At 38.2% G+C, this 27,997-nt stretch overlaps 1 protein-coding gene across 1 annotated transcript in view; it reads left to right on the top strand.

Annotated features, from left to right (window-relative positions):
• Nucleotides 1-27,997, top strand: part of C5H11orf49 (chromosome 5 C11orf49 homolog) — a 79,576-nt gene that overhangs the window by 22,797 nt on the left and 28,782 nt on the right. Inside the window, exon 3 of the mRNA XM_038138119.1 lies at nucleotides 2,196-2,326. Coding sequence (XP_037994047.1) covers nucleotides 2,196-2,326 — 131 coding nt within the window. The remainder of the gene's footprint in view (nucleotides 1-2,195; nucleotides 2,327-27,997) is intronic.

Raw genomic sequence — 27,997 nt, 5'->3', positions numbered from 1 at the left:
CTTTACTCAACTAGCTGGCGGCACTTGGCTGTCAGCACATCCAGGTGTGCTGATGTTCCAGCATATCCACCCACTCTTTTAACTGAGTAAGCAACAAATGATATCATACCCTTCTGCCTGGTAGGTTTAAAGCCATCCCATGCTGAAAATGCAAGTGACTAGAGTTTTTGCTTATTAGAAATAAGGAGTAATATAGTAGGGCTGTCTGCTGTGAATTAATAGTATGATGGCTTCATGTCTGGACCTTTCCATTATGATTGTGCCAGGATCTGCATCCAAAATGTGCATGTTCTGTAGATGTTCTGAGCAGCATAATTTGGTGCATTTAATTGTATCATTGTGCCTTCATTTTCTTTCTCTTCCAAAATGTCTCCCTTATGTGGGTTATCTTTCTGAAAGCTGCCTTCTTCTATTACACCAAGTTTCTTCTTTTTCATCTGTATCCTTCTTTTCTCCATCAGTCTTTCATCAGTGAAACAATGCAGATCAGAAATGAAAGAAGTCATACAGGCTGTGGTTTGGGATGAGAAGATCTGAAATTCCATTTGCAGCTTTGTCACAGGCATCTTGTGGGACTTTTTGCAAGTTACTTTACCTTACTCTGAACTTGTTCACTCTAAGGCAGTGAGTGACAGCACTTTGTAATGAATACTCTTTACTTGCAATGATAGCCATGTAATTTTGGCATATTTTGATCCAGCACATGATTTATTTATTTACTTTAATCTCTTGGGACAATGGTTGTGCTTTACTTTGCATGAATAAGGTTTCATAAATATGAAATACGGTATTTGTCCATGATATTTACTGGAAGAATATTCCTGATTCCAGGATTCAAGTGTCAGGAGTGTTTCTTAATCATAAGGTGCTTCTGCCTATTTTATTTACATATCTTTTTGGGTAGGGGGGCCAGAAACTGTGTTCTATACTACCTTTCAACACATGACAACAGATTGTGTTTGCTCACATATGTTTGAGAACCAGGATAATAAAAAATGCAAAATGGTCATTCCTTTTGTAAAAACTGAACGGCTTCTCTCCACACACACACCTACCCACCCACAGTTGTTACATGACTTTTAAAATTTTGCTCAAGTCTGTGTGGTATAATTCTCTTTTTAATGTGAGACCCTTTTTTGTATTATGAAGGATAAGGTGATTTAAAGTCTTTATATTAAAAGAGGTGATTTAAAATTGCAGACTGAGAGGTTTCACACTGACCACCGGATTTTGTCTGTTTCGGAGATGCTACCTATGGAGAGGATCTGCTGTGATGAAAGTAAACTTGTATCTTTTCATTAATTCTTGTCTGTGAGGGAGAGTTAAGCTGCTGTCCCAAGTGAATGTTTTAATGATCTCTCTGGAGTGTTTCAAAGCTTTGTCCCACTTGCATGATGCCAAGTGAAATGCACAAAATCTATCTTTGAGGCAACCCTGTCATTATACCTTTTGGTATATAATGTTTGTATTTGCATTTCTTTTGTTCTTGTATGTTGAGCTTTACCATGCCCAAAGGAGAACCTCTTGCACTTCAGAGAAACCTTTGTAAGACAAATGTTTGCTGTAATAAGTTAGCCTGAAGTGCTTACAACTTGTATTTTAGAAATTGATACTAAAATACAAAAACATGAGTGTTGAAGATTCATCATAATGACCAAGTACTTTTTTCAAAATGCATTAGTGCAAATTGTTGTTTAGTGAAATGTCAATCAGCTTTTCATCACAACTGCAGTAAATTTTATACAGTAAAGTCAATTTTCAGTAACCTAGAAATGATACCTTGAGGCTTCTCTTAAAGAGTATTTTTTGTGGCTTTAAAGAAAACTGTAAAGAAAACAGCAGTGAAGTTCAAAGGTACTAAAAGAAAGGGCATCTTCTGGTCAAATAAACAACAGTTACTCTTGGCAAGCCATTTTCCAATGGATTGTTTTCAAATAAGTGGGTCTTGGACACTCCTTGCTGGGATTCTTTAGAGTGAATTTTACTTTCACAAACCTCTAATTCCTATAATTAAATTTCAATGTGTGGTTTTTGCAAATAGACTTCTCTCTAGAGAACAGATGGGCATAAACTTTGGAGATTTGGTTTCACAAAATGTAATGGCCAGTGGCTTTCTTGCTGCTGTTCTAGTTGTTCCCAGAATACTCATGTTGGTTCAGCTTTCTAACATTCTTGTTTTGACTTTCTGTCCACAGTTTTAACAGCGTGCGGCAAGGAACACACATCTTGTTCCGTGAGTTCAGCTTTGTCCAAGCCACCCCTCATAACAGGGCGTCTTTTCTTCGGACCTTCTGGAGATGTTTCCGAACTGTGGGGAAAAATGGAGGCAAGTATTCCAGCATCTGCTGCTGTCCTGTTACCTTGACATGAAAATCGTTAGCCAGGCTATTAATGCACTACAAATACTGACCCTTCACATTGCATTCTAATATCCTAACATTATTAATGGGGAGAGAACATCACATTTCCCTGTGGAATGGTTAAAAATGGCTCCCAGAGTATAGCAGTGTAGAAGCACCTTGTTGCCAGTGCTTTCTGTTACAGAACAGCACGTCAAGCAACAATAGATCAGAGGGAGGACATTGTGGGCCTGTGCATTGAGATAGATAGGAAAAAAAATGTGCTGGAAGTTGGTGGCTGGGACCCAGAGAAGGTTAAAATATCGGGTGTGGAGCATGAGGGAAGGGGGTGCTGAAATTCTCAGCCAGTTGGGCTCCTGAGTGCTTTCATTAGGAGCCTGCAGGAGGCTGGGTTCATCGTGGTGTGGGGCAGTTAACACTGCCACCTGAGCTGTGCCTGAATAGTCCTGCCATAGCTAGGTGATGCTGCAGAATCCTGATGGCTGTGGAAGAGGGACCACTGACAACTGTGTGACCTCTTCCCCAGCCCTACCCACAAGGAAAAAGCTCCAGTGCCAAAATAAATGCTCAGCACTGTGCTATCATGTCTAGCTATTCTTATATTGCACTTGGTATATTAGGTATTACAGAACTGGCCAGAGTTCAAAATAAACTCATGTAACTACATGCAACTAAAATTATGTTTTGTTTTACTTTTTAATTTAGTATTTTAAGCAAATACACTGAAAGTTGCTGTACAAATATGAATGTTGGTGGGTTTTTTTTTACTATAAGCCTCATTTTTTTCAGGCTATTCAGACTCATTTCTTCTTGCAGGAAAGACTAGAATCATCTCTTAAATATAGATAAAACCTTGCCTTCTGGCTAAGCTTTGCAACACCTCTGCTTTTGATGAACAGAGTTTGCCAGACCATGAATAAAGACTTTTTTTGACATATGCCATCTAGATCTTTGCAATTAAGCAATCATAGTTAAACATGACAAAATCTGAAGTAAGCTGCTGAAGTAACTGACTATGCTATCTGTAACACCTTCTTCCCAGTGTTATGTACTTATGTTATAAATAATTTACTTTAGTTCAGGGATAATATTTTAAAGATTTGAGGTAAATTATATGATACTAATTTAACAGTATGCAGTAAGGACATACATGTTATGAGATCAGGTCATAGTCAGGAAAACTAAAATTTAGACTCCTAGAACATATTTCTGTGGGGGAGTTAGAGATAATAGTGAAGAAGCCATCCACCAGAACTGTTTGTGGTAAACCATATTGAAAAATTGAGAAAAAGCTCTCTGATGCAAAGTGTCCACTGCAGTACTTTCAGTGCAAGTTTTCATCAGGTTTCATTTATCCAGCATCAACCTCAGCCAGGTGAAGGGCACCTGGATTAGTTGAAAAGAATGGACAAGTTTTAGCTTCGCAATATCTCCTTTAACTTTTAGTAGTCTTATGTGAATATGGAAAAGGCCATAGAAGAAAGTGTAATCACCAAGGTACTTTGAAGAGAAAGGGTAATAAGCACAGGAACAAAAGCTCAGCTGGATGTTGCTAAGCTCTGGTTGTGGCCTAAAAGAAGTTCAGTGTGTATTTTTCTATCTTCAAAGTCCACTAGCTTCACTGTTTAGTCTAAGTAAATATTAAATGTTTAACTGTATGTTTATACATCTACATGCATTTTCTTTTTACACTAACCAATCAGAGACAGAAATGCATGACTTTGGATAAATTACTGTCAATATTTTCATCCCCTTAGTCCAATTTCTGTGGTTCTATAGTCATAATTATAGACTAGAACCTCGATATTTTTCATTTCAGTTTTACTTGCGCTAGAATTTTTTTTGCTATACCTGTGTGTAGAGGAATTCATGACATTCATGGCCACTTAAGAATTAAACTAATTTACTGAGAAGCTGAACCTGTGCAATGTGGTGGGTGAAATATGGTCATTACCACACTCAGGCATAGAGTAGATCTAGATGTTTTTTCTTAGCTGTGTTTGCATGGGAAACCTATGCTGAAGCAGACTCCTGGAAGGACCTGTGGACCCATGGAGAGAGGAGCCCATGCTGGCAGGACTTGTGACTCCATGGGGCACTCAAGCTGGTGCAGTGCATTCCTGCAGGACTGTACGCCGTGGAAGGGACCTACTTTGAGCAGTTTGTGATGAGCTGTAGCCCTTGGGAGGGTATTATGCTGCAGAAATTTGTGGAGGAGTGTCTGTGGAATGTCATATTGGAGCTGGGGAAGAGAGCAAGGAGATAGAAATGGCAGAGACAATGTGTGACAAACTCCCTGGTCTCCCTGTGTCACTTGGGGGAGGGAATGTGGTAAAGAAATCAGGAGTGAGGTTGAGCCCAGAAAGAAGGGAGGCCTGAGTGGAAGGTATAAGATTTGGTTTTATTTCTCACTATCCTACTCTGATTTCATTGGTAATAAATTCAATTTCATTTTGTCGAGTCTGTTTGTCTGTGATGGTAACTGATCAGTGATCTCTCCCTGTCCTACTCTTGCCTCATGAGCATTTAATTATATTTTCTCTTGATTGTCCTGTTGAGGGGGGGAGAGTGACAGAGCAGCTTTGGTGGGCACCTGGTCTGGGTCAAACCACCACAAGGGGTAAGTTATGGAGTCCTGGTTAGAAATTCTTCTTATGGTTATATGCTGTGCAACAGCGCATGAGACAAACAACCTGCTGTTTCTGAAATTAGTAGCAATATAGCTTGGGCTAACATAGGAATATTGCTTTTGAGACCTGAACTAGGTGAACTATTTCTGCATTCGATGCCCTGTGTGAGGTGTATGAAGTGTTATTCATCAAATGGCCACTTTATGTCAATGGAATTTCTGTGTGCAGAAAAGGATGAAAATATACCCTTTGTTTTCTACAGCATGATTCTTATCTGCCCCAGTTTTCTCTCTGGGTTTGTTTCTGAGCAGGGATTGCTCCATTCTTTGTTGTTGATTTATGTCTGTGAAGAACTATGAAAGCATCTTTTGTCTTCCTTTTTCAGAAGTAGTACATTCACTAACTTCCATGTTTTCTAGGTTGTTCTTGGTTTTATTTATTCCTATATCATAAAAGTGTTTCCTGCTGTTTCCCTCTCTCTCAGTTACTTTACATTTCATTCCAGATTTGAATTTCATGAGTGGGTGGTGGCTTTTTCTTAATTTTCTCCGTCTGTGGAGGGTATCCCTGGTAAATGACATAAATACCAACCCTATGAGGATGTAAAGTCCACCTAATAAATAACTTACATCAAAGCTTGTACCCTAGCTGGAGGGAAGCAAGGGAGAATATTAAAGATGTAAGATGATGCCATTTTGTGAGCTTATACAAACTCACAAAACCCCAAACAAACAAAACCCCCATTTTTTCACTTCTGAGTGTGTAATTGGGATTTTAGAAAAGTAGACAATCTCTCACAAATAAGTTAAGTGATTGCTTAATCTGGCTGGTGGCTGTTCCTCCTTGATGCAGGGAAATTTACTGCTTTGTCTGTTCAGTCTTGACCATGCCTTGACTTGGAATGTGCATGTCATTCACCCAAGCAGATGCACCTAGCAATGAGTTCTCAAATGGCCAATAATAGAGAAATCTGTCTGAATGCAAGCAGTGCTTAAATGTAAGAATGTCTGTGTGTGCAGAACCATGTATACAGTAACTGAAATGCACTAACATTACTGTTTCTCTTGGGAAATTGCTGTAGATGTTACTTTTCTACTTAATTCCTTATCCTTTTGAATTAATGGGAAAGAAATAGCCGTTCATGGAGAAATATAGCATATTTTATGTTATTTTTCTATGATGTTGGCTCTGTTACTTGATGTGTTCCAATTACCTTGACTTTAAAAATTCCTTTTGTTTGGAGACTAGACTTATTTTTTCTTTTGTCTCTGAATAGTAAGGGAAATTTACTAGCTTCAATAAATGTGATGGTAACACTTCAAAAAGTAAAGAAAAATTTGGGGGGGGGGGTTGGGGGGTTGTTTGTTTGTTTATTTTTTTCTTAAGAGGATTTCTTTTTGGTGATATGCTGGATCCATTCTACAGGATTTTCCAGTGAGTTTAGAAGCTTAGTAAGATGCAGAGTTCTATTTTCAAGTATGCATAAGCATATCTGGGATTCCATGCATTGGGAATGTGATACTAGGACTAGAAGGAAACAGATGAATGTGATCCAGTGTCAAGAAACTGAGATTTCTTGGTGAAAAATGCTTCACAGAATTTCTTGTGATAGAATCATAGAATATGCTGAGTTGGAAGGGACCCATCATGATCACTGAATCCATTTCCTAGCCCTGCACAGGACAACCCCAAGAATCACACCATGTGCCTGAAAGCATTTTTCAGGCGCTTCTTGAACTCTGTCAGGCTGTTGCTGTTACCACTTCCCTAGGGAGCCTGTTCCAGTGCCCAACCACCCTCTGGGTGAAGAATCCTTTTCCTGATATCCAGCCTAAGTCTCCTCTGACTCAGCTTCATGTCTTCCTCATGTCTTCCTCGAGTCTTGTCCCTGGTCACGAGAGAGAAGAGATCAGTGCTTGCCCCTCTACTTCCCCTTGTGAGGATGCTGAAGACTACAATGATGTTTCCCCTCAGTGTCTTCTCCAGGCTGAACAGAGCGAGGGACCTCAGCCCCTCCTCATATGACTTTCCCTCCAGATCCTTCACCATCGTTGTAGCCCTCCTTTGAACAATCTATAATAGTTTCATGTCTTTCTTATGTTGTGGCACCCAAAACTGTCCCCAGCTCTTGAGCTGAGGCTGCCCCAGTGCAGAGCAAAGTGGGACAATCCCTTCCTTTGCCTGGCTGGTGCTGCTGGGCCTGATGCTCCCCTGGACAGGGTTGGCCTTCCTGGCTGCCAGGGCACTGCTGACTCATAATCCACTGTCAACCAGGACCCCCATGTCCCTTTCCTGTGGCAGTGCCCTCCAGCCTCTTGTTCCCCAGTTGTCCACACAAGCAGGGTTGCCCCCTCGCAGGTGCAGAATCCAGCATTTGCCCTTGTTAAATTTCATATGGTTGCAAATGCCCAGACCTCTAATTTGTTGGGCTCTCTCTGCAGGGCCTTTCTGCCCTTGAGAAAAAGGCTTCACCCAGTTTAGTGTCACTGACAAACTTTCTTAGTATTCCTCTGAGTCCCACATCAAGGTTCATTTATGAAGATGTTTAGAACTGGGCATAAGATGGAGCCCTGTGGAACCCCACTAGTGAGAGGTCACCAGTGAGTCTGTTACCCCATTCACTATAACCCTTTGTGCCCTCCTTTAACTGTGTACCAATGATACGCAGCACTCACAGAGGTGGTTAGAGGACAGCTTGTGTTTGTTGAAGCATAATGATGAGTTAGCAACAGATTTCTCCCAGAGGAAGGCAGAATGGCCAAAAGTCTTGTTTTCCCTCTGCTTGTGCTTAAATTGACCTCTTGGAATCTATCTGACCTGCTCTTTTGAATTGTCTGTTCCTCAGGACTCTTTAATTAAAACTGTGCTTTCTCAGTTTAAACGGCCCCTGCAGAGTTCTGCTGTGAAGCCTCATAAGGTCAACATATGCCTCTCCCAACCCCCATGGCTTTCATGTCTTGTTGGTTCTCTGTTTTTAATTAAAAAGAAAGATTTTTCCTTAAATGCTTTCCAGCCAATTAGAGAAATTTTGCACTGAGAAACTTGTTCCAGGCCTGATGTACTGAGAAGTGAACAGAAAGCTCAGTCAGAACCATTGGCACTTCTTTTCTAGAGCCCCAGCTTTCTTTGGTGCTTTTCAACAGCTTTTCTCTTTTTTCTTTCTTTGCCCCTCCCCCCTCCCAATTTAGAACTGCTTCCAGCAAAAATAGCTGTTGTTTGATACCTTAGATTTAGCACTGAAATGTAAAACTGCTGCAGAAAGTATGTTAGACTATATTGCCTGAGAATCCTTTTTGCAGACACTTGCCTTCCCTTCAGACAAAAGGTACTGTTACTGTTCATATTGAAATTAAATCTTATAAAATGACCAGGTTTCTTTCACATTCATCACATGGTGTGATGGCTACCTCTTTCCTTCTGCACACTTGAATTAGGAAATTGGAAGCCTAGCTGTCTCTTGTGGAGCTTGTGGAAAGGGAGGTTGACCATAACCAAGCACACAAGCTATGTCATGAAATGAGAAGAGTGGTAAGCCTCTATGACTAATTCTACTTGAGTTTGCCAGGAAGGCTAGATTCATTACAAAAATTAAAGAAACATTTTATCTATATAATTCATATAACTTGGAGATGGAGAAGAGCTAAATGGACCACTGTTCTCCCAGCTCAGTATTGAAATATGCTATTTTAATGCATTTTTGCCAACATGATTACTTTCCTGAGGTTACAAAATCCCTTCCTTTGCTAGTGTCATTCTAATGCTTCCATATGTTATTCTTTATATTACATTTCTCTGCTTTTTTTTACTTCCACCTTTGTAAGCTTTTAGACTGCCTTCATTTTTAGCATAGCCAATCTCAGCAAAGTGAGATGTTTAGAACAATACAGTGATGATCACAGTAAATATCAGAATCTTTTTTCCTTTCCTTTTTGTTACTAAAACCAAATCAGATGTGTATACCATGTTATTGTAGGAAATCTTTTATGAATCAGTGAGGTCTCACAGTGTGTCCTAAAGATAGGTTAGCTGTGTTTTCTGGAAGTTCATTCTGCAGTGAAATAGCCTTGGCTGAAATGATTGATCTCTAACCTTACTCACATCATAGTTCCTTCGTGCTACGATTACAGCTGTTGCTATTTATGATTTATCAATGTAGCTCTGCCTGGAAGCACTCATGACTCTGGAGTATCAGGACAAAGGATTTCTGAAGCTGGGGAGAAATTAGTGCAAGATTACATTTTAGAGATGGTGAGATATATCTACAAGTCATTGTAAGTTAAAAAGTCTGCATTACATAGATCTAAAATGCATTGCAGTAATCATTTGTAGAAGTGGGTCAGTGATGGAGTCTTCAGCTAGTCTCTCCTTGAATTCAGTTCTTGCCATTCTGTCATGGCTAGTTTGTGAAATTAAATGTAGTATACTGAAAATCCTTCTTGTCTAATCTATTTTGGGTTTATTTTTTGCCCCCAGTATTATATTTCCTTTTCAACTGTCTTTGACCATACACCAGCTCTTCTTAATATTCAATTTTTTTTTTTTAATTTCGTATTCCAGATGTGTATCTCTCTAGATTTTTTTTTAAACCAGTAAATATTTCTGTTTGTTTTCTAATGTTTTCTGGCTATTTTATGTCTTTTGACACTTCTTCACTGCTTGTGTCATTGGCAAATTAAATTAATATGTTCTTTACTTTTTGTCCCAGTTGAGCAAAACATTTAAGTAAGCAGTGATCATTGTTGCATTCTGCTAAGCAATTATCCAAAATTCAACTGGTAATTATTATTACTATTTGTTTTGCAGTCTTCTGGCAAGTTTCCCATCCCTATGACAGCATTCCTATTCAAACCAGCTGAAATGGATTTTTTTAATTAAGATTTTTTTAGGTTCCAATGTAGTCTTGAAGAGTTAGCATTACAAATTGTGGGGAAGTTCTCTGGAACAAAACTGGTTCTAGATTGTTTGACCTGGCCTGGGATTCTGAATGCTCCATGTATCTTAAATAAACTTGGTCTATGTCTTCTGTCACTTGTGACATGTCTTGAAGGATGATCTGCACATTTCATATGCATAGGCGATCAACTAGTAGAATGTCTATGAAACCTTAGTTTCATTAATTAGCATGTTTTATGATATTTTCTTATCTATTCTTCAGCAGCAGAGATGCTGAAAGCACGAGGTAGAGAAAGTAGATGAAAATCTTGTTTTGTCTCAATTCCTTATACTGTGACTTTCTGCAAAGAGGTTTTATGAGAAGGGTCTCCTTGAAGCCCACATCTGCTTTCAGCCCAATGTTGGCTCTTAGTCTGCCCTGAGAGGTGAAAGTATTTAAACTGAGGAACACATTGTCTTCATCCCTTCTCTGTGAGCTCTAAAGCATTCTTCTGCCCATGCTGTTGGCTTCAAGTGTGTGTCTGTGCTGTGCAATGCAATCTTTACATAGACAACTAAGCTTGGGGTTTGTGTTTCCATATGGTACAATTCAGCACTATCTCAAAATACTAGCTTGGGACCTGGAAGTTGCAGAGTTATATTGCTCTGACAGCATCCTGAGCCTAGTTGATCTGTCTCAGCAGATCAGCGGACACAAGGGGAGTGTTGTTATGGTGTGTCTATGCTCATTTCTGTGGAATAAACTCTGGCATCTCAGTGTTGAGCTGCTGTGAGCAGTGTAGCTGCAATCTGAGGAAGAAGACTGTGAAGGAGGAATGTGTGTTCAGTATGAACAGAAGAGAAAGGACTCTCCTTCACACATGTAATTAAGTCTTCTACATAGCCTTGGTACTAGGAGTTATCATTTTAAGTGGAGAGATAACTATGTTTTTGTCTAGCTGCACAAAAAATCTCTCAACAAATAATTGTGTCTTTATCATCCCAGGTTCTTCTTCAGCTTTTCTCTCTCATGGTCTTATTATTTATGGTTTCCATCACTACACATTCACTTCCTAGCTTTCCTAAATTAACTCAGCTGATTTATATAGTATGCTCCTGACTCTACAATATGTATCTCATTCATTGGATTCAGCAGATCTGACCTATATCTAGAAATTTTTTTCTGTTTGTTCATTGGGAATTTGCACAACTACAATTTCTGGCCCCCTGTTCTTCCACTTAATCTATTAGTTATACTCACAAAAGCTTTATTTTCAGTTATTTTGATAAAATAAGCTTGAGAGTGCCATTTATTTCTTTTGAGGAACTGATTTTCCCCTGTGTTGTTAAAAGGACTGACTGAATTTCTGTGTCTATAACTATATTACTGAACTCTTCCAGTAAGCCTTTTCTTGTTAGGCAAGATAATTTGATCCTAGAGACTTTAAACCTTTCAGGAAGTCCCTACTTTCCACTTTGTTTTGAGGCCTTGGTTCCATTCATTACGTCCATGTTTGACTAAAGTGTGATGTTGAATTAAGTACAGAAATTCTTGCATCCTTTTAAAGTTGCCTTACCTCAGTAAACATCTTGAAGTCTGGTTTAAATCAGTATGATCAGGTATAAAGTTGTTGCATATGATGCAAAGGATTGTTGGCTTACGCTTTGTTATGCCTCTTTCAAGGATCCTAGATGAGTATCAGTAGAAGTGATCTGCATGCATGATTAGTACTTTGATATGCTACTACTACTCTGTGAAATGGGGATAAGGTATTACTATGGAAAACCTGTAATCTGCAAATGAGTTATGAAATGTAGTTGGTAATATTTATAAGTTAGGCTTGATCCGTTTTGAATTTGTCACAGGGCATGACTGTGGTAATGTACAGTCTGTGGTACCTTCATAAGCTGATCTGAGGGTGATTTGCATTCTGTGATCCTACTAAGCATGAATCTCATAACTTTTGTTAGAAAAATGGAGCTTTCTTTATCTTGCATGAAAAGATACTTAAATATCCATCACTACTTTACCTCTTTTTCTCTTAGAGCCATATCCCATAGGATTCTTCCAAAGACATCTCTGAAGTCATTAAAGTATGCTCTCCTGAAATCCAGGGCTGTGGTCCTTCTAATGTCCAGGTAGATACATTTCTGAAACTTTTATAAAATGGTTTTTCAGGTATAAAGAAAAACACCTTAGAAATGCTTCAGGCACAGGAAAAGCTTACACAGAAGTTCATAGTTTCCTAGACTGCAATGTCATTTAGCCAAAACCCAAAAATCCATAGGATAAAAGTTTTGCTAATTTTAGTGCTCACATAGATACTTGTCAAATCCTGTCTTCTCTGAGGTTTTCTTGCATTAAGGTTCAGACACAGAAGTGGTCAAAATTAACATCAGCTAATTTAATGAATGTGTACAGATTCTCCAGGAGAACTTGGGTAATATTTGTAATGCAGTAACCTGGCGTTTCTCAGTAGAAGAAGCCATAGCATCAAGGGGGGCTGGAGAGTACATGAAGTACACAATAAACCTAAAGGAAACTGAACATTTGAGAGGAATTTTTTTTTTCTGTTTGGAAATGCAAGTATGTGAGATTCCAAAGTGTTACTAGTGTTCATTTTCATAGAGGGTAGGGAGAGATGTCAGGAAAGGCAATATTGTCCTGAATAGAATTTTAATGCTTCCCCTTTAGTTCCTTTGTGTTGTAGGTCAAACTCATTGAGAACTATCTTCATCCTGTTCTCTAGTCAGCTCTTTACCTGCCCATTTTTTATTATTTATCTCTATTTTGATCATCTCTTTGTCAAATATTTGTTTCCTTCCAGCTATGGTATCTGCTTATCTGTTACCACTTTTCTCCCTACTCTTTCTGATGGAATTAAGGTATTGCATATTCAAAGTGCTCATCTACTCTTCAGTCAAATTTCCCTTACATAATTCCCAGAATAACTAAACAATTTCTGAAAAGAAGTCAAGCTGTCAGTTCTTTTTGTGTGAAGTTGTCTCTGCATCACTATCTGATATCAGAAACAAAGCTTTTTCTTTATTTCCTCTTTCTCATCCCCATTCCCCCTGCTGCTGTTAGGTGTTTCTTTATTCTGCTGGCAGAGGCAGAAGGATAGGTGTGCTGTGAAAAGTTACAATGCGAAGCAAATGCTAGTTAACGTGATTAGGATAACCAGCAGTTAATATTGGAGCTTATTCCTGAAAGAATTTATTTTTTTCTGTCTACTTTGATTGGAAACTTTTCTTATCAAACCCTTGAAGTGACTGAGTAAGTGTAATTGTCCTTAAGGTGCTGAGAAGTGTTTCATGGCTTTCTTCTGTGATGGACAGGACCTCAAATGTGATATCTTAATTTCAGAATGATGATTGATAATACTTTTCTGTACCTATTCTCTGAGGATCTCCAGGTATTTTTCAGACATTAAGGATTGAAGCTTCCCAAAATTCTTGACAATATTATTTTCACTTAACTGTTCCAGAAAGTGAGACAGGGAAATGAAGTAATTAGCTGAAGTTCACATAGTCAGAGTTCAAGATGTTTGGTCTTTTGATATATTACTTCAATTTTATATACTAAAGTTGTAGTTTTTACAGGTACAGGATTGCTTTACAGTGAAACAAGTAGGGAAGTTAAGTTCATAAGTTAGTATGAAGCAACATTGTCTACATAAATTGTAAGAATCTGTCATCTTTTTTTGTTTTTTAAATGTTTTGAGTGTACTCGTCTTACTACCAGAATTGTCGATCACTGTGCATGAGCTGTGTGGGATGATGCAGGATGTATTTGTAGTTGTTTTCAAGTTTGATGTTACAGCCCCCTTCGCTACATGCTTTTCTCAACAAAGTCTTTAGAGCAAGATAGAAATCAGTTTAATTAACATATGTCATCAAGTTCATCTCTGTTGTAGACCCACATGCTCAATATTATCCTCCTGACAATTCTTCGCTCTTCAGGAGGGGAAGTTTATTTCGTGTGTGTGCAATACCTGTCTGAAAGTGTGTACCCTGTCTGAAAGTGTCTTGGCTCATAAGCAGTCTGGTGCTTAGCTGGTAACTGTATCAATTAGAAAGCCAATCTTGGTGTACAGAAGTTGCTGGCTTCTAAAGTAAAATTGGCAAGAAATTATCCCTTTTGAAGAAGCTCAAAATAGAAACTACTTTATATGCTGAAGTATATTCTTTATTCATCTTCCCTTATTGTAAATTCAGACTATTTCCCTTTTATACAGAGGTTACAGTCTTTTGTTGTTTTTGCTTAGCTTCAAAGTACTAGCTAGTAGAGTCTTGTTCAAGCATGTTGTTCTTCAAGGGACAGACCACCTTATAAAATAACAGACTGTTCTTTCCCCTTAGATCCAGTCTACTAGGCAAGTTGCATACAATGTCTTGTGAAAGATTTCTTAAACATATCTGTTCTGTGAAGGACCATCTTCTGAGTTTTTCATTTAAAGAGTAAAACAGTGAAGCTTAGAACCTGATCTGGCTATGTCATGTCTTGCTATTTATCTGGAAAAACAGGCTTAAAAGCTGAACTCTGGGTCTCAAACCCATCAAAGTGGGATTTTGGCATTTGCTTTGAAGAGGCTGCTTCATGGGAAATTTGAGTAAGTGCATGGTGTCACTAAAGCCAAAACTAAAGAATACCTGCTGAAGATTGGCCCTTTTTGCAGGTTGTGTCCATCATGTCTTATCCTGTGAGTATGCAAGTTTGATGCCCCAACTCGAAATCTAATGCACTTCTTTGGTAGTCAGCAGAGAGTGTCTCATCCTTAGGGTAGTTTTGAATAGTTCAGATAAGCTTCTGGTCACTATCCTTCTCCCGTTGTTTACACTAGGAGTTTAGGTAGAACAGCCTTTTCATTGAGGCTCTAAGTTCAGAGCTTGAGGAAAGACAACATAAAAATTAAATTTCTCTCTACATTTCAAACATTTTCTGTTTTCTGGATCAGTAAGTTAAACCCTTAACAAAATGTGTCTTTCTAATGATGCTGTGTTAATTTATTCTGGCACTCACTACTCTTGAATAAAGAATTGTGAGTAAAGTTCATGAATACATTTTAGGGAAGTTTTTTATTCCATGATGCTTTTTGTCCCTTATAAATCTTCCTCAGCTTTTGTATCTAAAGCATCCCCTAAGCAAAGCAAAGGGAAATGAATATTGTATTAAATCTTACTAGACTAGAGGAGTTAAGAAACAAATCAATGGTTGCTGAAATCGAATTTGTAATCTCTTTAAGTATTTCCTTTGAACCTCAACTAAGATATCTTGTAGAACTAATATTAAAGAAAAGAAGTCTAGTAAAATGATCTTTATCTGTTTCTTGGTAAGTAAGCATTCCTATCTTTAGCAGATTATGTTGGGTTGACCCTATCTGGATGCCAGGTACCCACCAAGGCTGCTTTCTCACTTCCCCTCCTTATCTGGACAGTCAAGAGAAAGATATAACTAAAGGCTTGCAGGTCAGGATGAGGATGGGGAGAGATCACTCACCAGCTGTCACGGGCAAAACTGACACGATTTGTGGAAATTAATTGAATTTATTACCAATGAAATCAAGAGTAGGATAAAGAGAAAACCAGATCTTAAAACCACCTTGCAGCAAGCCCTCCTTTCTTCCTAGGCTCAACCTCACTCTGGATTTCTGTACCTCCTTGCCCCAATATAGGGGTATTTCTGCTCCAGTGTCTGGAGCACCTCCTACCCCTCCTTGTGCACTGACCTTTGTGTGAGAGCTGTTTCTCTCACACAGTCTCATGTCTCTCTCCAGCTGCAGCTCTGCAGTTTGGGGTTTTTTACCCCTTCTTAAATATGTTATCCCAGAGGCACTACCATGGTCACTGACCAGCTCAGCCTTGGGCAGTGATGTGTTGATCTTGGTTTGGGCTGGCATTGGCTCTGTCACACTTGGGGGTGAAGCTTTTTAAAACTTCTCACACAAACCGTCCCTGCATCTTCACCCACTACCAAAACCTTGCCACACTAATCCAACACACTGATGCAGCAAATAAACAGGGTTACTAAGGGAAGCAGTTTTTAAAGAAATAATACTGCTACTGAAAGCTTTGTTTGTTATTTCTTTTGTCTTTCTCTGTTAGAAAAATGAATCTGGAACATAACTATACACACACAGAGCCTGGAGCTTTGTTTTGCAAGGTCCTACACTGATTTAAAATTAATTAAATGAGTTGTTGTGTACTCAAAATAATATTTGTGATAATAGGCATGCTTTGGATGTATGTGAAGGCAATTCCCAGTCAGACGGCTCATACTGAATGGGGGTTTTAACTTTTTTTTTTCTTGGTGCCAAGTAGAAGATGTCAGTATTTTCCTCTGTTCTCTGGTGTCCTTGTTGTACTTTAATTGCTGGAGCAAATATGGGATAAGCAAGGAAAATTCAAACTGGCAACTCCTGAATCCTTATCCTGTTAATCCGTATCTTTGGCAAATCCCTTAATCTCACTGTACCTTCATTTTTCTATTTATAACCTGGAGTTACACCTGTTGGATTGAATTAAGTAATCTTTGGACATACAAGTGTTGGCTGCATCAGTAAAACTGAGAGTATTTAGCTATCTGCATAGATCAAATTTTAAGGACTCAAGGCCTTAAGGAACTTTTACTTTCTTGTTAGTGATAAACAGCTCATTTTATGCAGATGCATGTACACTTGCAGCTTCTTTCCATTAAAATAATGTAACTCTTTTTTGAATACAAGAAAAAAAGTGAGTAAAACATTGTAAGCATTTGAAATGTAAAAACTTTAACATAAAAAAGCCTTTAATATCAGTCTTTCTTCTCTTCTCTCTGCCCCCCCCTCCCCCAGTTCAGACTCAAAGTTTTTTTTCCTGTGGGAATTTTCCTGCCTTTTAACAGTTCTTAGGATGATATTAAAATCAATTCTGGAGGAAGGCAGGAAAGGCTTTATGACAGATAGAACTGGATTTCAAGAGTTTTATCTATTCATGTGAAAACTAACCAAACCTGCAGAGAATAAAAATGGAAGCGGCAGCTCTGTTTGTTGTGGTTTGCTTGCACAGGATTGTCGCACACTATGTACAGAATCATCTTTGATACTCAGTGTATCAAAATCTTTCAGACCTGGAACAGTTTCAGAAAAGTGTGAGGTGTACCATTCTTCTTAGCCCAATTGTTAACATTTGCTCCTTTGCCTTTTCTTACTCTGTGTTTGAGCATTTGGTAAGTGTTTAATAAAAAATTAAGTGTTGGTCAAATACATCCAATATTATTTTGAGGATATTTGTATGTTTCTAATTGATGCAAACTGAACATATAAAAAAAGTAAAAATTCCGATTAGGAAAGTGTCATCATACACACAAATCTGTCTTAAAAAATGCTCACCAAAAAAAGGGTAATTATGTAACGGGGATACAGGTAGAGAAGAATTTTATTTTTTATTCACTTATGATGACTCTGCAGGGCAGAGACCTCACTGTTATGTCAGTTCTAAACAATGTCTGTAAGGTATTTTTAGAAGAAGCTTTAGTGTTCAGGTAATCTAGTATCTTAAGCAGCCTCAAAATGATGGATCTTTGCTTGCTATTAGTAAAGTTAGTAAATTAACTCACCTTAAAATTTTATTTATTTGTCTTTTAAGATCTTTTACAGTTACCATAGCAAAAGGAATTTACGTAACTCCTAAAGTTACACAATAGTGTTCATTTTGAAACTGGAGCATGGTGGTAATTGTAGAGGAGCCTGAATCCATAAGGAGTTAACTGTGTCATCAAACATATTCCTCACAACCTAGGAATGTGATTGTTCAGGTTATAGCCAGAACTTATTCTAAAATCTTGTTTTCAGACTATAGTAGCTTTTTGAGGAAATAAAGGCAGAAATAAATAAATACAGAAAAATTATAAAATAATTAAGTAGATTGTACCTCTGCAGAAGAGATGATTTAAAGAAAATATCAAGAAAGTTTTCTTCAAAATACTGCAGTTTTCCATTATTGAGGTATCCAGAAGTGACTTTTCTGTTCTTCAGCGACCTTGTCCAGCTCACTTTGAACTTAAAATGGTTTTAAGGTAAATGCAGATTTGATGGATATTATTATCCTTGAGCCTTAAAAAAAAATAAAAAATTAGCATTTTATTTGTCTTCTTTGATGATTTTGAGGAAAAACAAAACAAAATAAGCAAAAGTGACCACACTGAGAAAGAATTGTTAATGAAAACATCTCATAGAACATACCTTCAATTAAGCCTCTGAGACTGACTCCCATCTGCTGTAATTGGAAATGCAATGCAGAACTTCTTGGGACTTGAATGCAGGCAGAGCAGCATGTAGGCTGCTAATTTTTCTGCACAAGAATGTGTCTTCCCTTTGCTAACTGGGGAGTTCTCCAGATATACTCAGTAGTGTTCTATCATTTCACTACTTCTACTGCATTTTTTTAAAGCTTATTTTTAACTCAGATCACTTTCATTATTAGATTTCTCTGAAATCTTGACATTGGATTATCTCAGTGGGATGATCTGGGTGACGTCACAGAATTCAATTTCAGCTTTAAGTGAACTACTTCAAATTCTACTAGAGTTAATATATTTTAAAATTGTTGCAGAATTTATTCTCCCATTTCTGCATATGTAACTATATAATTTTTTCTAGTTACATTAAGGTACAGGTGAGAACCTGAAGGGATACTGTATTTTGCAGTTTAGCCTGGTCTGAATACCTCTACAAAATATCTCTTGGTTATCTTCCTCAGTTTTAGCATGTGACTTCTATGCCTGAGAGCCAAAAGACATCTAGGGACCACTAAAACATTGTGATAGTTAATTGCTTTGTGCATGCACATTGTTGCAGGCTTTAGATTCACTGAATCAACAAATTCTGATAATACTACTGCATGCAATCCCCTTGCTTCCAAGTAGTGACAAGTGATTTGGAAAGGGCCACAAGCACCGTGACGGGAGCTTGCAAGACAACAAAAGAAAGGCAAGTTCCTTCACTGGTTTTGAAGGAGTTTCAAAGTTCCAAAGTATTTTAAATTTTTGCTTGTTGAAAAGTCCGAATTCCACAATGTTTTACCTGAGTCACAGGTGAGTTTGAAGAAGCTGCCCAGTAACTATGTTGTCTGTGTAGGCTTTGGCTAACATGGAGGTGATTGTGTTGTGATAGAGATGTTTTTAGGGAGTGGGATGAAGCATGATGTGTTGCATTATTTGTTAATGCACATATTTTTGATTAGAAGTGCATAAGCAGGTTACGGCACAGAGGAGCACCTGTTCCCTGGACACTGAGTATCAAAGTGTTTACCCTTTGTTGATGAAACAGCAGAGTATCTGTGTGTGAGTTCAAACGTCTGAAAAACTGGCAGCTGGGTTTTCTCCACATAAAATTGCAAGCATTCTTCTCATGTCATACTATCCTCCTGTGCATTCCCTCTCATTTGCTTCAGTCCCTCCCTGAAATCTTCTATTTTTAGGGCAGAGTCTGCCAAAGATGGATTGGCAAGAAAACCAAATTCTCCCTCTGAAGAGCTGGTGTCACTCATTAGCATGTGAGAAGGGTGATTGTAAATAAACAATAAATTATTTTGAGTTCTGCGTAGTATTAATTCTAGTAGTGTATACAAGGGCATGCAGCTGACTGGATAAGGTAGAGATACCATTATAAATAGTAGAGATACTATTTAGAAATAACTTATTCCTGTACCCAGTTAAATGCTTGGCACTTTATCCCAGAAGCCTTATTGTAACGAGAACAACTGACACTATCCTTATCTTAGCATTACCTCTAGTGTCCTTGGTTTTTTTCAGTTGATCTTACCAGGTGAAAAAGAACCAAGAAAGTACACGTGAGTCGTCCAATATTCAGTTAAGTGTTGTTGTCAGTAATGCATATTATGATCCCACACTGTATCTTTAATATAAATAAAGGAAATACACAGGACTGTATGTTCCACCCCACAGTGCAGATGGATTTCCCAGGAATACTTGCAAGTTGAAACTTGTTCTTTTAGAAATTGGAAGCAATATAATTTTTCTTTCTTCACAATCATTTTTAAAATGGCTTTAAAACCAAACCGCCATGCTTCATGTCACTATGAAACATTTATAGTTGGTTTATTCTACTTTGCACTGGGAAAAGGCTCAGCATTTGAGATATCCTGGTGATTCAGTTTCTTGCGGTAAGAGCTAGACAGGAAAAAGGGACCTATTCTGGTCATAGGCCTAAGATAAATTGGAAACTGAAGATGTTGTCTTCTCAGAATTGAATGCATCTGAGACTTTACTAATGCCTTAATTAAATCTGCAGTACCATGTCAGCATAACCCGATCTAATTGCTGGCTAGTGAGGTACTGTCTTCTTGCATCCTTCTCATGGCAGCTCCAGCACTTGTTCCATCTTGTGCTGATCTGTCTCAGCATGCTAAACTGGCAGCAAACTATTCAGTACTTCTGCTGCTTGAGTTAGTTTTCTCCCAGCACAGCACATTGAAATGTGCCAGTGGAAGGTCACAGAGAGGTAGAATGCAGAGTGTGGTACTCTGCACCCATGGCTGAACTCAAATTGCCAACAGTTCCTGAGTGCAAAAATCCCGTCATTGACAAACCTGACCTTAAAATACAGGTCATAATCCTTTGTATTGATATTTAGCCTAGTCTAATTAGGTAATGTACTGAATATATTAATATTTTGCTTTAAAACCTCCTTTAGAGAGTAATAGACTTGTTGCATTTATAGCCAGAAAGTGCCATTAGGCCATGAAGTTTGACCTGTATAGCACATCATTAAACTTCACTTAGTAACACCAGTATTGAGCCAAAACACTTTTGTCTGACTGAAAAATAATTTGCATATCTTCCAGAAGGGCATTCAGGTTTGATTAAGTCATGTGAGCCTGAAGGGGCCGAAGGGCCCCTGGGAAAAATAGCAGGAGGAAGCAGTCAGCTGCCGGTGCTGCCAGAGCAATTAGGCTGGCCTGCAGCCCGGACCCCATGAAGTACTGGGTTTTGATGGGAAGGAGGGCTTCTGCAAACTGCCTGCTCTCGGCCACCTTCCTCAGGAAGGCTGAGCCATGTGTAGTTGTTCTGCAGACATGCAGTAGGGTGGCCCTTGTGCACACTCCACACTGCTGCTGCTGAGAGGACAGTTGCTTGTGAAGATAGGAGGGCCAGGTGAGAAATTGTCCTGACAGGGGAGGAAGGTTGTTTATTGATAACTTGTGTGTTTTGTTGGAGGTCAGAATTTACTAAGACTTACTTGATTTTGAACTGAGACACCTCTTTGGGTGCCTGTAACTTCTGAGTACACTACTGCAATCTCAACTTGTGCCAGTCTTTAATAGTGTGATTATCTTCACTGGATTTTTTTTTTTTTTTTTTTTACTTTATGAAAATTATGGGGTTTTGAGTGTTTCAATCATATGTTAAAGTCAATTCCTTATTCTTGCTTTTGACAAGCTAAGTAAATGATCATCTTGAGCCTCTCTCTGTGAGGCATGTTTTGTAAGCACGTGATCATTCCCGCAGTGCTTCTGACTCCTTTTCAGTTCAACCATCATTCCAGATTGGTCAAGTGCTGGTAACTGAGCCTCTCTACTTGACATTGCTGTGTTTCCTCATCTCAGGACCATATTATTCTCCTATTTGCATTTTTCTGAGCATTTCTGGTGACCACCTTTTTCACCTGTCTTTGTTAACTATGTATGCCGGCGGAGCCCTCTGCATTCTTTGCTTCTGAATAGAGTGTTTCATGTATGAGGCTCTAAGGTACCTGTGAGCCGACTACGCCCCTGAGTTTTCACCATGTTACTACTCAATCCTTTTAAATTTTTAGTTTCCGCAGTTTGTATGTGGCTCACAAATGTTACACTTAATTCTTTTTCTCTTCTGGGTCATTAATTGAAAAACTGCTTTGAAATGTAGAACTGAGGAGGTATTCTTGGGGATCCCAAGAGAAGTACATCTCCTATGTAATGATTCCTCATCCTTATTTTGAGATGTAACAGTTAATGTAGTTAGCTGTTGTTTTTAGTAATTAAAAAATTTAAATCACAGTATTGTTTGTGTGAAGGGTAATATCTGAGAAAACCTAACTAGTTTTTGATTCTTTTTTACACTTAGACTTGTGTTCTCTTTGAAAAGATTGCTTAATTCACCAAGAAACCTTTCTTCATGTTTCATAGCTATCAGTTATTTACTGATAAAGTGCAATATTTCCTGTTTGAATATTTTGTTTGAAAGTGCTCTCGGGGTGACCATGGTACAAATGCCCAGGTTATCTCAACTGGAGGCAGTGCTTTAAGTGTTATTTTGACCCCATCTTTGCTCTCATCAGTATACTCTGTGCTCTTGTTGGGTAGGTCCTTCACTCAGAGTAAGTCCCAGTCTTAGAATTTTTAAGTGCTGAAGTGACTTCAGCTTTTTTCTAGTCCTGTAAAATTTCCCAGGTGTTTCAGGCTTTGAAAATCACTTCTCAGTAGTGCTGAGAGCTTGTCAGCCAACCCTCTTGAAAATTCTCACAGAAATTATGAACATCTGCTTTTAATTTTTTAATATGTTAAGTATCACTTCACTACTGACATCCTCGCAAATTATCATTGGAATGGAAAATGTTTTGGATTTTGCAGAAAAAGAAGGATGTTATGTATCAGATTAAATACAGCACATGCTTTTTCTGAACACTACTTTTTTTTGCCCCGTGTAGCAAAATGTCAAGAGGAATATCATTACTACAGTTTTCTCCTGATGTGCATATCATTATCTTTTTCTTTTTCCCCCTGATTTTTTTACTAGCTTCATTTTGTTTCTCTTCCCAGTTTTCTGCAAATTCCTGGCTTCTCAGTATTATTTGCTGCTGTCAAATGCTTTAGATTTTTTTTTAACATTGTTTTATTTATTTTTATACTGCTTAGGAATCTATGAAAGATATTTATGCTAATATTAGATGAATTTTACTTGAATGTTCCAATTGAAATATATCAGAAAAATAGTTAAAATATTGTCAATGTTTGGCAGAGAACTTAATCTCTCCTGCTATGTGAATTTCATCTTGGGTAGGCTGTGCACCTTTTGGAAAGGAATATATCACAGAATATGCTGAGTTGGAAGGGACCCATAAGGATCATTGAGTCCAAATCCTGGCCCTGCACAAGATCAGCCCCAAGAGTCACACCCTGTGTCTAAACAGCTCTAGAACTCTGTCAGGCTGGTGCTGTAATCACTTTCCTGGGAGCCTGTTCCACTGCCCAGCCACCCTCTGGGTGAAGAACCTTTTTCTAATCTACAATCTAAACCTCCCCTAACAAAACTTTAGGCCATTCTCATGGATCCTGTCTCTGGTCAGCACAGAGAAGAGATCAGTGCCTGCCCCTCCTCTTCCCCTCACAAGGAAACGTGTGATGTTTCATCCAAGTAAAGTATAATACAAAAATTTTGTCAATAAAGATGTTTGGCAGCACTGTGACAATGAAATTGGTATGAAGTATGCAAGAATGATGTTATGAAGAAACTAAGAGAAAATCTGTAATAGCATAATGCTTCAAACTAGTGTTTGCATAGTGGAGGAAGTGTTGATATAATTGATACAGACTTGAGGTAGTTTTCTGCACATTCCTGATTTTAGCATTTTTGGACATTTACAATGTTGTATTACTATCATGTCGTTAAAGGGCTTTTCCTAGAGTTTTTTTGGGTTTTTTTTTTTTGAGATAAACAAGGACTTACATTACTGAAATAATTGGTGAATACTAACAGCCTTCTTACTCCATGTGCTGCCATGTATTCCATGTGCTGAACAAATTCCATAGCAGGTGTTTCTTTTTCTTCCGTTCATTTTATAACTTGTGCATAAAATCAGGTAACAGCTTGGACAAAGCCTTGTTCTATTCTTTGCATGACTTCCAAAACACCTGAAGGAGTAAACAGGGAAAAATTCCAGTTTCAGATACAGGAATTTGTAACATAAGAAGAAAAATTCAGTGCTTAGGCAATGCCATAAATTTTCTAAAAGGGTTATTTTCTAAAAATGGATTTATTTCTGCTCATCCTTATTTCATTCTATTGAGTGGAAAGGTAGATTATTTTAAACTGTGAAGATCCAAAAGCAGGTTTTTCAGTTTACGCAAGTTAGAGTGGTTTGCTGTAATGATGTTTGCCATTTAATAAGCTGAATAATAAGTCTCCTAAATGATAGAAGCTGATAGCAAAGGCAAAATAAGCCTTATGTTGGCATGTCAGTTCAACTGTGGGTGGATTTTCAGAATTTTGAACTCTTTAGCTATTAATAACCCACTCTCTGCAGAGAAATCTAATCTGGTAATTTCAAAATTAATTATCACACTTTCAACCACCTGATAGTCATGAGTAACTCTTGGAAAAAAAATCCACCCAAACCAACAAACTCCAAAACTTCAAAAGGGTATGTACTCCCATAAAGAAAGTACTCCCATCACTAGTAAAGAAAATTGACTTGTCTGGAATACCTTAAGGCAAACATGGCACTTTTGAAGAAGATGCACCTTTCCAAGTCAAATACATAAATGCATAAGAGGGGGTGGAACTAGCTACACTAATGACTTTATTGCCCAGAGCTAGGGATGTTCCAGTGTTCTTTAATAAAATGCAGTCTCTGATGCTGCAAAATAGAGGCTCATACACCACTGCTGAGTGCTGAAGTGACTGGTTAAAGATTCATTTGTCCTTAATTAAACGACCTTAAATTTCTTCGCACGGTGGCTACTGGAGGATATAATTGGAGGCACCTGACACTTATTCAGTAACTTTAGTTCAAGATTTTACTCTTGTAAGAGATTCTTCAGTAGATAAATTCAGAATGATTTATCCCTTTAATGCTCTAGCTTTAATAACCATAAGCTATTTCCTTAATGATTTAGAATTGTGTGATGCAGGAGATAGTTAAGCTTACTCTCCAGGAGATTAATTTCCTGCTTTTGCACTGGCATTGACTTCTTTTTTTTTTAACAGGAATATTATGGATTTCAGTCATGTTTTCTAATTGCAGCTACTATAATTTATAAAGCATTGTCTGTCACTCTCTTGTGTGTTTTGGAGGTAGGGACATTTTGTGGATTGCATTTTGAGGAAGGTGATGCATTGCTTTCAGACGGTGGAGAAGAGAGTTTGCCTGGGAGTCCTGTGGCCAGCTGTGCTGCCAGATGACTTGCAAGGAAACTGCTAGAAGGAGTAGTCCTTGCCTTCCTCCTGACTGATTTTCTTCCCTTTCTTTTTGGGGGTGCAGTTGGCTGTGTGGTGAAAACAGCACAGAGCTGATCCAAAAGAAAAAATAAAATAAACTGTAAAAAAGAAATTCTTTTCAGTTTCATTCGTCCTGTTTGTAATGAGGCTGTATAGGCAGCTGTGCTGGACTAATGGAGAGGATGGGAATGAAATGTAAGGGAGAATAAGACTTTCCTTTGCAGTAGAAGATGAGAAGATGCTGTACAAAATCTATGTTTATATTACAGCTTTGTCTCATGGTATTATAAAGGGCCTGGTAGGCCAGACCTACTCTTAACACATCAAACTTCCCTTCCTCAGAAAACAATTCATATATAACTTCAGATCTCTTGTTTACAATTGTAGCATAAGCTATCAACAGCTTGTTGAATTTGCCTTGTCTGGCTTTAACTGCATGTGGAAGAGTGGGAGCCAAAGCACAAAGATGACTCGTTTATTGGCTCACATTACATTTTACTGAAAACATCCTGGTTGCAGGTATTTCTAGTGTTTTTCTGACCTTTCCATATAAAAAGTATTAGGAATGCTTAACTGACGATATACAGATATTAAATCCTCTGTGGTATAGGTCCTGGAATTTTTTCAATTTATTATTCTTCTGTTCATCCCAAAGTTGTCAGAATATTTATTCTATTTTTTCCAAAAGCCTGCTGGTACTACAGCCAATGAAGTAGCTTTATTCTTTTTCTTAACACTCGGATGTATGTTATAATTTGCTCTACATACAGAAAAGAGTTTGAACAAAACTATGCATGTTTTACTCAGACCATAGATGTAATGAAGTTGCTTTGACAAGCAACTTTAATATATCTCTGTCCTTCTCAAACTGTGAAAAAGGCTCTAGGGGAACCAAGAATGTTTGCCAGAACTGCTTAGCCAAATGCCTAAACATATCCTCCAACCACACTCATAGTGCTTGAGCACAACAGACTCAGACTGAGTCAGACTGACAGTGTTTCTAGAATAATTCTGTTTCAGATGTTAAAATTAGTGGATGGATAATGAAAGCACCTCTGCTGACTGCAAGTACATTAGAATAACAGAGCAAAACACACCACTGCAGACAGTCAGGAGACTAACATTAATCAAAGTGTTCACCAGTATTTTGTTTTGAAGCTTCCCAAAACAAACAAAACCACTGAAAACATTGTTCAGGCTATTACCAGTGGTTCCTTAGTCTTGACAGTACCAGCTCAATTCAGAGCTGGTTAGCCTGAGGATTCTTTCTCTTTACTAAGTAGTGCTATCTCTAGCACTCATCTTCTGAGCATATCCACTTGTATTAAAGTGCCTTCGTGTGGCAATACTTTAAAGCCCTCCTTCAGAATTTGTTGTGCCCTCTGTTTTAACTCAGCAGTTTATATTAAAACCATTTCTGCTTCCCTTGCCTATTCTCTTCTTCCCCTCTTCTCTACCCTTATTTTCTCTGAGTAACTGTAGGGTGAGAAAAGAAGCAGTTTTGCACTTCAGTACACTTAATGTAGCCAAGAGGTTTGTTCATTGCTGCTTTGTACTTTCAGGCAAATGAGAAAATTTAGATTAATAGGTTGTTTATTCTTTTGCGTGTTCCTCAAATCAAAGGCACTGGATTGCATTATTAAAGCAGTTTTGTGTGGCAGGCTTGGAACTGTCCTCACTGAGCAGTACATGAAGAAAAACTATTGCTTTTCATCCCCCACTCATTATGCAGATTGGCACAGGAACACTGTTAAATGTGGTATCATGTACTATCACTTAAAGACCTTCCTTCTGTAGAGCTAATGTTGGGCTCCAATTTCACAGGATGATCTGTCTTGGAACACACAAGTAAAACCCTAGAAATAGAAACATGTATGTCCTTAAATTTTAAAAATTTAAATACTAGCCAGTTTAATAAACAAGAGTTTTTTTCAGAACACTAGTGACTGTCTGCTTTGCTGTGCTTTTAATTGATGGTTCAGTTCATTTGTTTCTCATCTGTTCAGTTAGCAATAATGCTTAATTTAGGCTTTCAGCAATAATCTACCCAGCCAAAATAATGAAGAAAATTTTCAGCATTTTGAGTCCAGACCCATAATGGAAGGATCTAGCTAGTGTTGGGTAACTGACTTAAATGCATGACTCTGTCCTGTGGATGTTCTATCCTGAACAGGCAGTTGGGGATCTCTGGGTCTCTGCATATGTTAGGTACTCTGATTCCTTTTTCATTCTCTGACAGCAGAATCTCTTCTGACCCAAGGCCTTCTGCTTTCAAAGTCAAAAATCTGGGGGACAAAATTTAAGAGTAGAGGAGGCGATTAGTAGTAAATAGGAGGAAACAAGTTTCTTTGCCTTATTGTTCTGCTTCAGCTCTAGCTAATGTTCAGAGCAAGAAAGCACTACATTAATCATCTTATGAAATGGCAAGGCTTCTACTGTGTGCAACACACCAGTATGGCCAGGTGCACAGTGGGAAATAAGCAGTGTCAAAGTTACCAGACAGGCTGAACCTCTCACCTTTCCTTGTATAATATCAGGTATTCTTCAGTGTGAGACCTGATGCAGGATGAAGCAATTACGACTTTTCTTATTGTCTGCTGCATTCCTGATTCTGCAGTCCCTTTTCCTAAATTAGAATCTTCTAGTTGGTGTGACTGAAATGTAGATTCTCTCTTAGATACCAGTGTTAGGTTCTCCTAGTCTCCCTAGAGAAAAGGGTTGAAAACAAATGTTATGTAGGCTTGTTTATAAGGTACACTGACATCTTCCACCTGAGGATCATGCAGAATTTCTCCAGCCACTTTCTTATTTCACTTTGCTATGTTAGTTTATATTTGTAGCTCTGGGTATTCCCTGCCAGGTAACCATTTTCTTTCTCCAAGGGATTTCTAGGTTTTTTTGGGAGTTGAGAGTGCCAGTACTTTGTTTCCTAGGGTTTG

Source organism: Motacilla alba, chromosome 5 (genome assembly GCF_015832195.1).
Source record: "Motacilla alba alba isolate MOTALB_02 chromosome 5, Motacilla_alba_V1.0_pri, whole genome shotgun sequence".
In the NCBI taxonomy this organism is placed as follows: domain Eukaryota; kingdom Metazoa; phylum Chordata; class Aves; order Passeriformes; family Motacillidae; genus Motacilla; species Motacilla alba.
The sequence above is the reverse complement of the archived record's forward strand: the minus strand, read 5'-3'. Positions and strand labels throughout refer to the sequence as shown.